The sequence below is a fragment of the Megalops cyprinoides genome, chromosome 6 (genome assembly GCF_013368585.1).
Source record: "Megalops cyprinoides isolate fMegCyp1 chromosome 6, fMegCyp1.pri, whole genome shotgun sequence".
Taxonomy (NCBI): Eukaryota; Metazoa; Chordata; class Actinopteri; order Elopiformes; family Megalopidae; genus Megalops; species Megalops cyprinoides.
In genome coordinates, this window is record NC_050588.1 from 7475342 (window position 1) to 7487735 (window position 12394).

The window sequence follows — 12394 nt, forward strand, 5'->3', positions numbered from 1 at the left end:
GGTGGAGACAATAGTGAAGGGGTTTGTGGTGAGAAGAGTCTATGAAAGTGTTTTCTTCTCAACTGCAGAGGGGGTATGTCCAGTGTCCAACATCTAACCCATTCCCCTACCTGACGTCCCGATCTGTCTTCTCCCTACCTGTGAAGGTGGAAAGCCACCCTTTCCTTTCATGCCGCAGGGTTATTCCAGCACAGCGTGGGGGTATTTCCCAGCTGGCCTTGCAGTTCTGCTCTCCGCAATTTCACATCCACTGCGCCCACATGCAGCTGCAATCACTGCCAGTCAACAACGACCTCTGTGCAGCTACCGGGGGGATGGATTTACACACTGTCCCAGGAGCTCGCAAATCCCAACCGTCCTACCACACAAGTGCACTGTGCACCTTTACAGGAATTAGAGGAAAGATCAGCATCATTAGCGTGTTGCTTTCCAAACAGTTGAAGCTCTGAGTAAAAAAAAAAACAAAACACCAGTACCAGAAACAAGATAAAAAAATAAGTGGGGAATTTCATGATACACCACTCCTAAAACCACACAAGCCAAAGATAGCACCATCCTAATAACAGCAACATGATACAACATTTTACCAGTTAACATTTTTATCCTAACACGACTAGCTATGTATATTCACGCGGTTAACACGTTTGACAGACACAACAACCTTTTTTCCCCCTAAAGTACACTTTGTGATGGAAGTGCAGTACTTTAATGCTGCTGTCTCCCTCTTACCTAATCTCATTGCTGTTGGTGGTCCGTTGTTGTTAGAGCGCCATTGTGCCACGTGCTGAGGGCGATTGCACTGCTCGTGGCTACGCTCTGGCCAGCGCATGCTCACACCTTTTTCACACCTACAGCCTAACAGTGCTTGCTGGCCCACTTTCTGCACACACCTCCCTCTGTGCCAGGTGTTTTGCTCTGTCAAAACACCACAATGCTCCAGACGCCGCATGTTGACCACTTTCCACTTGACCGTTGCACACTGCATCCGAGGCTTATGTCTGGGGCACTAAAACGGGACCCAATATAGTATGTGCTGCCTCCGAAAGTACAAGGGATCCCATTCTGTGTAAGTGCAAAAGAGAACACCATACCCCCCACCCCCCCCATCCCCCCCCAAAAAAAAACAAAAATTAAAATTGAAATGTTAATATTAATGCTTTATGAATTTTGCGGGCATCTTTTCCCAGTGAAACTCCTTCAAAGCGTCTGATATTATAGGACAAGCAAGGGGCTTTAATACTGTATCAGCAGACAGGGCGCAGATGGTGATATCAATTAATCATTTCACAAAAATGATTTAAGATACAAATGAGAAATTTTGCTTGATCATCCAGTCTGGGGTAATCTCAACAGTAGAAACAGAAACAGTAGATAACAACTTACCAGAAAATCTAACAAGGTAATGACTACCATGGACTCTCTGGTTTAACTTGAAAAGATAATAACAATGTCTAAAACAGCTTTAAACAACATAGACTTTACTGGCAAATTTCTGCATTGCCAAGGGAATAATTAAATTTTGTATTTGTTACTCTGAATCCTCAGGCTGATAACCATAATACTCATTGTGACACTACTTCATAATAACCAGTACAAAAACACCAACACACACATACACACACACACACACACACACACACACACACACACGAGAGAGTTTTCTAATATATACTTTTGTATTATTTTAAATTTTTTACATTTTTAAATAGTTCAAAACAAAATGTAACAAAATATAAACAATTACATAGTATAATAAATTAATTCTGTTTTTAATGAAAGTGAAATTTAAAAATTCAACTTAACAATTAAACATTCTATTTGTATTAATTGCTTTTACATAAAAGCACTTCTGTGCTTGTGTGTGCTGATTTTATATTCTGTGACACCAAAGAACAAAAGACAAAAAAATCTTTGGTAATTCTCACAGCAGGAACACACTCAAATGGACGATAAAGCAATGTAAAAATGTTAGACTCAATATTTGCATCTATTAAAAAACCTTTTCAGTCATGAACATATCCCCAGAGAAATTCAACATATCTTTCTTACATACTTTTAACATTACAGTTGCTCTTATTCAGAATGCTTACAGGTTTACATCATTTATTTACACAGCTGGATATTTAAGGAGGCAGTCTAGGCTAAGTATGTTGCCCAAAGGTACAACAGCAGTGGCCAAGGGAATAGAACCAGCAAACCTTGGGTCACCAGCCCAGTTCCTTACCACTACACCACACTGCTGCTCTCATGACTGGGAACTGATCCAAAAGGTGCAGAAGTGGAATAATAACTCAGCTACCAAGTGCTGGCTAGGTAAACACCCACGACTGCGATGATATCAACGACTTTCTAGTTAACGTTAGAACAGCACATTCCCTGTTGCACGTACTCTCCAACAAACACTGAAGGAACATCAACAAGTTTTTGAACAGTCATTTCAAATCAGTCACACCAGATAAATTTTATTCATGGGGTCTTGGACCATTTCTGTGCTGGAGTGAAGCAAAGTCAACATTTATTGTCAATGGACATTAATCTGACCCTGGCAAGACGTTTTTTTATTTTCATTTACGGAAGATATGCGGTGTTGATACATGTAGAGAGCATAGAGACAAACACATACTGAGCACCAATCTTATTCAGCTAAGACAGTGGCAACATGGAAGCAAGTAAGACACTAACAAGACACCTCAGATAACCCTGCAGTATTCAGGGTGCAGGTGACATCAAGCAGCACCACATGAAGATAAAGACAGCGCTCACACTAAAATAACTTCATCCAGCCATATGGCAACACCGAAGAGGAAGTAAGACGCCAACGAGACAGCTGTAACTAGACTTCACTGTAGAACAGGGCTGAGAGCAACACAAGCACAGAAGATACATCTGGTTGCACACTGTGGCGTTCACAAGACCGGCGATACGGCTGACGATCTGAGGGATCTTGATTTTGCGACGCGGTACCAAACACTTGTTGATGTTGTGGCTGACGTGACAAACAAATATAGCCATCGACACGCCGAGCACAGACCTCTCCAAGCCGCAAGCTACAACTGTACAGTTTAAATGGCAGGGATTTGTTTTGCCTTCTCAGAAATGGGAAAGGGTCACCTGTCTGCTCACTGATCGCATCTTTACGCTGCATGTCTATGTCACTTCCTCTTGAGCACAGCCTGTGGTGTCAGTGCTGGCCACTGCACCGCACATGAAATGCAAACAGAGCCATTTAAATAAATAAATAAAGTGAAGAACTCGACCATGAATACAGCTGACCAAGCAACATCCCAAACAACCAATTGGACATCTGCCCTTTCAGCAGCCAAACACACCTGTATTCAACCACTACTAATTAGTGTCACTTCTTAGCCAGTGGCTGGCCTCCTTTCCCCACGTGTCGTTAATGGAATACAGATCTGCCATGGCTATGTTTCTGAATGGAGGATTGTTCTGAAGATCTTACAAATAGCACATATTGAACAACCATTAATTTCAAGATTATTCCATTTAAAGTCATGACTGCCAAACACATTTTTGCATTAATCAAGGTTGTGTAGAGTCATGCTAAATAGTCTCTTTGTTGTCGCTTCAAATTATCTCGTGACTTGTTCCTGTTCTACTTGTGGAACAGGACTTGTGTTCGCAGCTAAATACAATGTGATATATAAAATCTATCAATAAACAAGCAATACAAATATGGCGTAGTACTCAACAGCCTGACTTATAATGGGTATAAATACTGTACAATTATCCATAACAACAACACCAATAATAATAATAATAGCTATAATAATATGATGTTTTACTAGCAGTAGTAGTTGTAGTGTTGTTGTCATTTTGTATTATTATAAATTTATAGCACTTACAATATGTGTGTACTATCATCACAATAATAATAGTGTTATTATCTTTTTTATTGCTATTACAGTTGTTGTAGTAGTACTAGAAGCAGTGGAAGCTGTAGTATTATTAGTGTTTATAGGGTTTATAACATACTCACCCTGACTCAGCTGAGCGACTCTTACAAACTTAGAAGCTGTAGAAGACAGCGCATGTTGTATAGGCTACTTAAGGAGACACTGGGACATAAGTGAATGAATTTATTAAAGCACGCGTAATTGTATACTGAACGTCGCGGTAGGTAAAATTATTTTTTTCTGGCAATCTGAAGAAGACACCAGCCCTGATACAAGTTAATTGAGAAAATCTTAAGGTGACTCTGAAAACCACAATGCGACCTGAAAAAAAAAACACTACGAGGCAAACTGAGGGTTTGGCAGAAAAAAAAACATTACATTGTGATATGCGCCATAGAAAGTTATACCTGTATCCCGTGCGTTCAAAATGTGTTTGAAAATAAGTCTGTATGACTTTAAAACAGAATTCTTTTAACCCACAGAGGGTGAGTGACACCTCGAGAAACTGCTATAGCACCTTGATTTGAAGAAAATAGGATATTATTTGTATTTTTACATAATTTTCGTTACTTTCAGTGACTGCTGACATGGGTAAGCTTATGGGTAAGAATAGAAAAACAATATAATCCTTCAGAGAAAAAATATCTTTTTCAAGATCACGTTCAAGATCACATGGCTCAACACCAGCTTGACCCAAAATAATAGTGGACAATTCTAAAATAAATGGAGGAAAGAGTGCTAATAGATTCAGAAAACTGCCGATTTAGGAGAGATGTTAACTGTCATTGCCTAACAATTCCAAGTAATTTCAGTTGGTAGTTTTTGCCAGAGCCCTCATATTTGGTTGCGCAGCTCGCAGGAAGAAGACATAACAGTTTCTTCAATGAGTGGAAACAGTGCAAAATGTGTAGTAATTATGTTTCCTGACAGTTTGCAATGTCACAAGAGTCGCTCTGACTTGCCCAGTAGGGGTCATGTCTATCAAAGTTGATCGACATGAATGACCAATCTGAGGTTTGCGCTGACCGTAAAATGCGGGAACTCGTTTGCGGGTTTTTTTTTTTTGGCAGTAAAACGGGAGCATCGTTTTGCTGCAAAGGCAAGGGGGCATAACATGAAACAGTCTGTCGTTTTAGATCACAACGATTGCATCGCAGCAAACTCTGTAAACAAGTGAAGGTTACTGGTGCATGTAAAAGCACCCTAAAAATACCTAGAGGGGAATTTCTCACGAATGCAGTTCATAAGAGTCAGAGGTTGAGTGAAACATATAAGCCCACAAGAATCAGGCAGGTATTGATTGGAGTATTACTGATGGATCATAAATTTACCAGAATTAGACAATGATGCATACGAAAAATCGACAAGCACATAATAAAAAGCAATATGATTTGGTTGTTGATGAAAGACAAAAATATACCTTGCAAACGTCACACATTGCCATATAGTACCGATATGGCATGTTCTGTTGTAATTATTCGTGTACTTTGGTCTAAACTGTGTAGCACACAGCAACAGAAAAGAACATGCATTAATTAAGGTTCATGTGTAAAAGTCTCACTTAAGAATTAAGCCGCTCACCTTATACATTCGATTGGTGCAAATTCAGACGTCCTTAGCAGATGTTTTGCTGCCGCTGAGTTTTACACACTTGCTTCCTGTGCATTTTTTTGAGTTCCTCTTCAACCGCTAATAACTTCCCATGCGACTGTAACACCAAACCCCATTAAGATACACCAGGCGCACTACCTCAGTCACCAAACTCCTTCAACGGAAATACTACATGTTTGCTTCGTGCGTGCAACAGTGTCACCTAGTGAAAAGCGTCGGGTGCTACTGCGCTCTTGCTTAGATTGTCTTTAAATAGTGGACAGGGTCTAATGCAGAGCATCGCGCCGAAACACATAGACATATTTCAAAATGTTCTTTTGCGTATAAGAACAAGGCTAAGCGACTCCTATCATCAATACCGTTGCAAACATCATTGCATCATCTTTGCGCTGGTTACGCTTCATGCAGGTGATAGATTGGGCCAAGCAAGAGAGTCCGAGCAGGTAGATACATTTGGTTACATTTGATGACAATAATTTCAGATTGTTTTGGGTTGCAGGGTCCAATACGTCTACAAATGTCCTGTGGAGTTAAGGAAGTTTGCGAAAAATATAATTAAATAGTTAATGACCACCAGGTGGCGCTTTCAACGTGTGGCATACGTTTGCAAGACAACAGGTTACCAATGAACCGGTCACAAGATTTACAGAACTTTTTAAACTTGTGGCTAACTATATAACTTAAAATGTTTATTATCACCTAATCGATTGGTTTTATTGTTCTTTAAGTAATGAATTTATGTCGTGCTCAACGATACTCTTACTAAAATACGAAGAGCAAAAATATAGCCTACTACCAATAATAACAATAACAACGTTAAGCATACGAATTTGAAAAGATATCCTTGTGTGGCCAACGTTCATTGGAAGAATTAAACCATTACTACCTCATAATGTCTCTCCCAAGTAATATTATTGATTACGTTTACAATATACTTGTGTTTTTTTTTTTCCAATAAACCATCTTAATTGTGAACACCCATAAAATCAGCAGCGTTAATTTAACTCTGTAGTGTGTATCTCAAAACAACTAAAAAAAGTAAAAATCCATTTTAAAGAATCAAATTATGCCGCGGTAGTACTTGCACCCGAAAAAAGGAACAGTTCCAGCTTCTATTTCACCGTCTACTCTATGAACGGGCTACTTTACCGCATATTCTTTGTCAATGCGTAAAGAAACCATATCTTAAGTAAGAAACAGACAAATTCATTCAAATGTATTGACAAAAGTTTTATTGCAAATGTTTCAAAAGGTAACATTAATTTAAACATGTATAAAAATGCACAATTAAGTGAACCGTAAAGTTTTCTTAATTTAATTCACAATTCTAAATTCTGAAAGTCGGGAACAACGAAACACAAAGGAACAATGTTATTGCTGGCAATTCATCCACAGTCCTACATATCAAGGTTTGCATGTCAGAATAAAAGTAGTTGCACTTTAATGTGCTAAAACGTGAATAAAACGTTTAAAACAAAAACGTGATAAAACGTGAAAAACAAAAACTGAAGAGCAAGCGAATCTGGCACTATTGTCAGCTTTGCGACAACATTGGCAATGGTCATTGAACGAGTTTTTAAAAATACATTTTCAAACAAATAATAACATTTAAACACAAAGCCCTTAAGTTTGTTCGAAAAACATTTTGTTAAACTAAAACCTGTCGTTGTGATTCAGCAGGAATGTGTCGTTTTCATTATAAAGACCTTGCCCTTTATAACACGTCTTGAACGTCAATTTATAACAGTTAGTTACTTGTACATGCCTCCTCAAAACACGAAATTGTATAACACCAACATGAGAACCTCGTATGTTTCATTTAGCCTTCAAGACTTTCTTTGCTTTTATTAAAGCGTTTAGTGTCTCTGTGGATTCAAGGATCTGATTTTAACATCCGTACACGTCTTAAACGAGTCGCAAAATAAGGGTGGCCTATGGAACCTTCGTTTCCCATCGTTTCAGCCTCCCATGTGAAATTCGGTTTTGACTGCCATAAACAGAAAAAACGTTCAAACAAATATATACATAGCTGAATGCACTACTTGGCCAAACAGCTTGAAGTCCGATATTGACCTCTAGTCATAAAAATGCATCAGGGACATGTCTGGTTGCCAGGCGCAGGAAAACTGGTGGTAGCTTCCAGTGGACGCTGCACCACCAGGGCTGACTGATTGGGCGATCCCGGCGTAGGGGCTACCGCTATGGGGCACTAGCACATTCGGGTGTCGGTGATAGGGGCTGTAGGACGAATGGAGATGGCCATGGCAATAGCTATCTATGGAGACAGGGCTGGAGTCTCCGCTGGCGGACTGCGGGTGCTGATAGTTCATTGATGAGGACTGACTCAAATGACTTGCCTGGGAAAGAGACCAAGAGCCACTTACGAAGGGCGCCTGCAAGTACTTCGGATTCTGGTGCAGGTAGTATCCGTCAGGATAATTCAAGTAAGGTTTCCCCGCCAAATACGGAGCCGACGGGGGTCTGTAGGGTCTTTTCACCCGTCTCCGACGTCTGTAATTCCCTTTATCGAACATATCCTCGTAGGCAGGGTCCAACGTCCAATAATTCCCTTTCCTTTCACCGCCGCCTTCCCTGGGAACTTTGACGAAGCATTCGTTCAGGCTGAGATTGTGGCGGATACTGTTCTGCCACCCCTTCTTATTCTTCTCGTAGTACGGGAATTTGGTGATAATGGACTGATAGATTCCGCTGAGCGTCAGCCTCTTCTCCTCGCTCTCCCTGATAGCCATCGCTATGAGGGCCACGTAAGAGTAAGGGGGCTTTTGAGAAATGTCCACTTTGTCCGGTTCCTCCCCTTTCCCCTCTCCCCCATCGCTCGAGGCTGGGCTAATGCTCACCTCAGCGGAGTCCAGATCCAGGACACTCTCAGAGCACTCCGGTTTCCGCTGGACACCGTAGGTATCCGTGCCTACGAACTTTTCCATCATCACTGTGTTTTCGTCTCCAACAACCGCTCAGGAGACATGCAAGCGGCAGCAAAAGGGTTGTGCGCCTTCTCTGGATTAGTCGCTCCCGAGCGCCAATGAGACATTTATCTCAGGTGGTAACATCTGTGTGGGTAAACCCCTCCCACGGAAAATCCTCGGAGTAGGCGAAAACTTGCGGATTCTTTTATCTTTGTTTAGGTTCACACGGAGGTCATCGACAGCTCTTTTTCAAAATCACATATCCCATTGGATTTTTACCGAACCCCACTAACAAATAAATGATTTAATATACAGCTCTACATTACATGGAAAAACTATATAGGGAGAAATCTAGTTTGGTTTGAAAAGTAGTTCAAACTGCTTTGTAAAAATGATCAAATTGACAATGTACATGTGATACGAAACTATAACAAAATATGATGATGACATTGTCGCTGTGTGAGCACTGAGCAACGGCCGCCCTTTTGCACATGCACTACACACAAAGGTCAAGTGTGTGGTGGTGGCCGCCTGACGAATGCATTGCCTGGGCATGCCTTCACAGCGGTCAGGATGAGAGCAAAAGGGGGCGGGGCTGGTCAAAGGGGGTTCAATTACATTAGAGAAGCAATAGTAAAATAAAAATAAAAAAAAATATTCCTTTCCTTTTATGGCCCGAAATTGTTTGTAGTTTCAGTAGTTAACTACACAAAAATGTAGAATGTAAAAAGTAATTTAACTGCTTGAATCACTATGCAAATATGAATGTAGTTGAACTACCAGTAAGCTACTGCAAAATGTAGTTAAACTACTAGTTTAATTACATGTAGTTCACTACTCAAAGACAAAATTTCTGTCATTTCGTTTCAGGAATATTCCATAGCCCAGACTGTACCCCCGTCATCGATTAGCGCAGTATCACTCTCTGTGCATGCCAGTTAGTATCAGTTAGTATTTGAATGTGAAAGCCTGCAAAATGAATCTTCACAAAATTACAAAGTGCATTCAAAACCATCTGACCAGAGAGTAATCTGCAGAGCCACTATGCATCACAAGTAGTGACCTGCCAATTCCGCAACCAGGAAATTCCCACACACGCACATGAGCTCGTATGCACTCACGCTAGCAGCCTTGCGCACAGCACAATCCCAAAATGACAGAATGTTCACATATCAATATTTATGGAAATAGTGGGCCACTGTCGTACAATTTTTCAAGTTGACTACTTTGTTTTCTTTTTTTAAAGCACGTGTTCAGAGTGAGCTATGCAACCAAGGGAAACAAAATTGTAATTAATGTCATTCAGCGTCTCATTGATCAGCCAGCTACTTCGAAGCCCAAAAACCAGAACGATATGATGAATGTACCATTTTTCAACCCGTCTGTACTTTAGCATGGATCTGAGTCTGCCCTTCAAGAGTACAGGTGTGCTAACAACATTTGACACACTCATTTCTGTGTATACCCTCTATTCTGTGACACACTGTATTACAAACGGCACGATTCCTACGGCTTCCCCAGGGGTGGAACAATAACCAGTTGAACTGAATTGGTGGTTCGGGCTGAGTCTGAGAATCAGGTGCTTATTGTGGTCACTGGGTAATGTTACAGCGCCGCTCTCCACTTCTGTTCTTCCTGTCTCCGAGGGGAACTCGCTCCTCAGTTGAGATTGAGGGGGGATAAACGCTAAACTGGCAGCTTCGAGATCCCCACCCACATACCGCGAGGCAAGAAAACCTTGGCTGTGGGAGAGCAGCGATAATCATCACCGGGTCTCAGCAGACAGACTGTCTCCCTGGAACAGGCGATAGGGCAACCGGCAGAACCAACCAGAAACAACTCATTCATCGCATCCACGTCGCTGCTCTTTCCAGGACCTCGGTGGGTTAAATCAAGCGTCATTTTCTTATACAGCCTACATATATCTCCCCATTTTCTTGTCTGAAAATGTCGATGGCAAGCCTTTGCAAGCTGATACCAGTTTACAGAATGATACATTACGCATCGTTATGAACCAAATATATGTATTTTCGTTGGATAGAAAAATGCCATCCACTTTAATTCTTTGCACTGCAGCATATATTAGGTGCATAAATATAGTCTAATCAATTGTAGCATTGATAGTGGCCTTGTTTTTTTATTGCAGAGGTGAGTCCCCCCGCCCCATAAATAACTTTTTTATGAAGAGTTACACATGAATGTGTGAATGAGGGGGAAAATATGCATTATTATATAGTCAATGGGATAATAATAATAATAATAATAATAATAATAATGTACACCATCTTTTCTCATTGATTCTCAGTGATTATAATATCATGCGCTCGGCCACAATCTTAGGCCTAGTATGTTGTTTACGAAGCAAATTTACTCAAATTTTAAATCAAAATACAAACGTCAGTTGTTTTTTTTTTTCAGGTGAGAGTGAAGTGTAGGAATTATGGTGCTATTATGTCTGATCTTTACTTTCCGCTACCTTTTAAGTGTAACGTGTAACTATGTCTGCATCATGAGAACCACGCGTCACCAGTATCCTCCAATAAAAAACAGTGAAATGGGTATATTACGTCAGGTATTTTACATTTACATTTACATTTATTTATTTAGCAGACGCTTTTATCCAAAGCGACTTACAAAAGTGCATACAGTAGGTACAGCGACAGTACGGGGACAGGATGTGTACAGTTCCACAATGAGACAGTTCTCAGCTGAGAGCAAGGTCTGTTTGAGGACGCAGTACTATCAGATTTTTACAATTACAGCCTAAAGGGCAACTAGTACGATATACTTTCGAACGGCAAACTTCAACAACTTCAAACGGCACAATGAGCGTCAGGGTAAAGGCGGCAACAAGAGACAAAATTTAAAAGCACAATTTAAAAAAGCACAGCAATTTACGACAGCACTGATGGGGGGGGGGGGGGGGGGGGGCAGCAATTGTGTGCTGGGTCAGTCCAGGTAGAGTCTGAAGAGGTGCGTCTTCAGGCCCCGTCTGAAGGACTGGGGTGAAGGAGCTGTCCGTAGCGAGACCGGGAGTTCGTTCCACCACTGGGGAGCGATGTAGGCGAAACGCCGATGTCTGGCAGAACGAGCACCTCCTGCCTTGACCATGCAGGGAGCAAGGCGTCCAGTTGCTGCTGAGCGTAGGGGTCGGGCTGGTGTGTAGGGCTGGATGAGTTCTTGGAGGTAGGCAGGGGCTGTCCTGTTGACTGCAGAGAAGGCGAGGGTCAGGGTCTTGAATCTGATCCTGGCAGCGACAGGAAGCCAGTGGAGGGATTTCAGCAGGGGAGTAACATGGGAGAATTTGGGGAGGTTGAAGATCAGTCGGGCAGCTGCATTCTGGATGAGCTGGAGAGGGTGGGTGGTGCATGCTGGGAGGCCTGCAAGGAGAGCGTTGCAGTAGTCCAGTCGAGGGAGAACTGTGGCCTGGATAAGGAGCTGTGTCGCGTATGTGGTTAGGAACGGGCGAATCCTCCTGATGTTGTGGAGGAGGAATCGGCAGGTCCGTGACGTGCGAGCAATGTACTCCTTGAAGTCCAGGTTACTGTCGAGGGTGATGCCCAAGCTCTTTGCTGTCCGAGAGGATGGTATTGTGGTGCCATCGAAGGTGATGGAAAGGTCATGCAGGGGGGAAGGGCCGGCTGGGATGAAGAGGAGATCCGTTTTACTGAGGTTCAGCATTCACTATTAAGTGAATTGCTTCACTTTCTCTAAAATGCGTTCTATCAGGTGATCAGAAATTCTTAAACGAGTGTAAAGAAAAACAACACCTACCCTTAAAGCGGCTCTTTCAGTTAAAAAAAAAAAAAAACAATAGGACGAATGGAATGCTATTCATAAATAAATAACTTTAGTATGGGATAAAGAGTGCCTACAAGTTTTGGCTTTGTCATTTAAAAGCCTTGACATAAAGTTTTATTTCAATGGAGCTCAATTTGATAT

At 41.5% G+C, this 12394-nt stretch overlaps 2 protein-coding genes across 3 annotated transcripts in view; both read right to left on the bottom strand.

Annotated features, from left to right (window-relative positions):
- pik3cd (phosphatidylinositol-4,5-bisphosphate 3-kinase, catalytic subunit delta) overlaps positions 1-5561 on the bottom strand; it is a 43807-nt gene extending 38246 nt beyond the window's left edge. For both annotated transcript variants that reach the window (XM_036532061.1, XM_036532062.1), the window contains exon 1: positions 5496-5561. The gene's annotated coding sequence lies outside the window, so the exon portion shown is untranslated. The remainder of the gene's footprint in view (positions 1-5495) is intronic.
- Positions 5562-6846: 1285 nt separating this feature from the next.
- Positions 6847-8536, bottom strand: foxl2l (forkhead box L2-like). Its single transcript, XM_036531520.1, has one exon. The coding sequence runs from the start codon at positions 8471-8473 to the stop codon at positions 7601-7603; it is 873 nt and encodes a 290-aa protein (XP_036387413.1). The 5' UTR covers positions 8474-8536; the 3' UTR covers positions 6847-7600.
- Between the last annotated feature and the right edge of the window lie 3858 nt (positions 8537-12394).

Excerpts from the sequence above, each read along its gene's own strand:
- foxl2l (XM_036531520.1), bottom strand. The coding sequence starts at position 8,473 with ATGATGGAAAAGTTCGTAGGCACGGATACCTACGGTGTCCAGCGGAAA.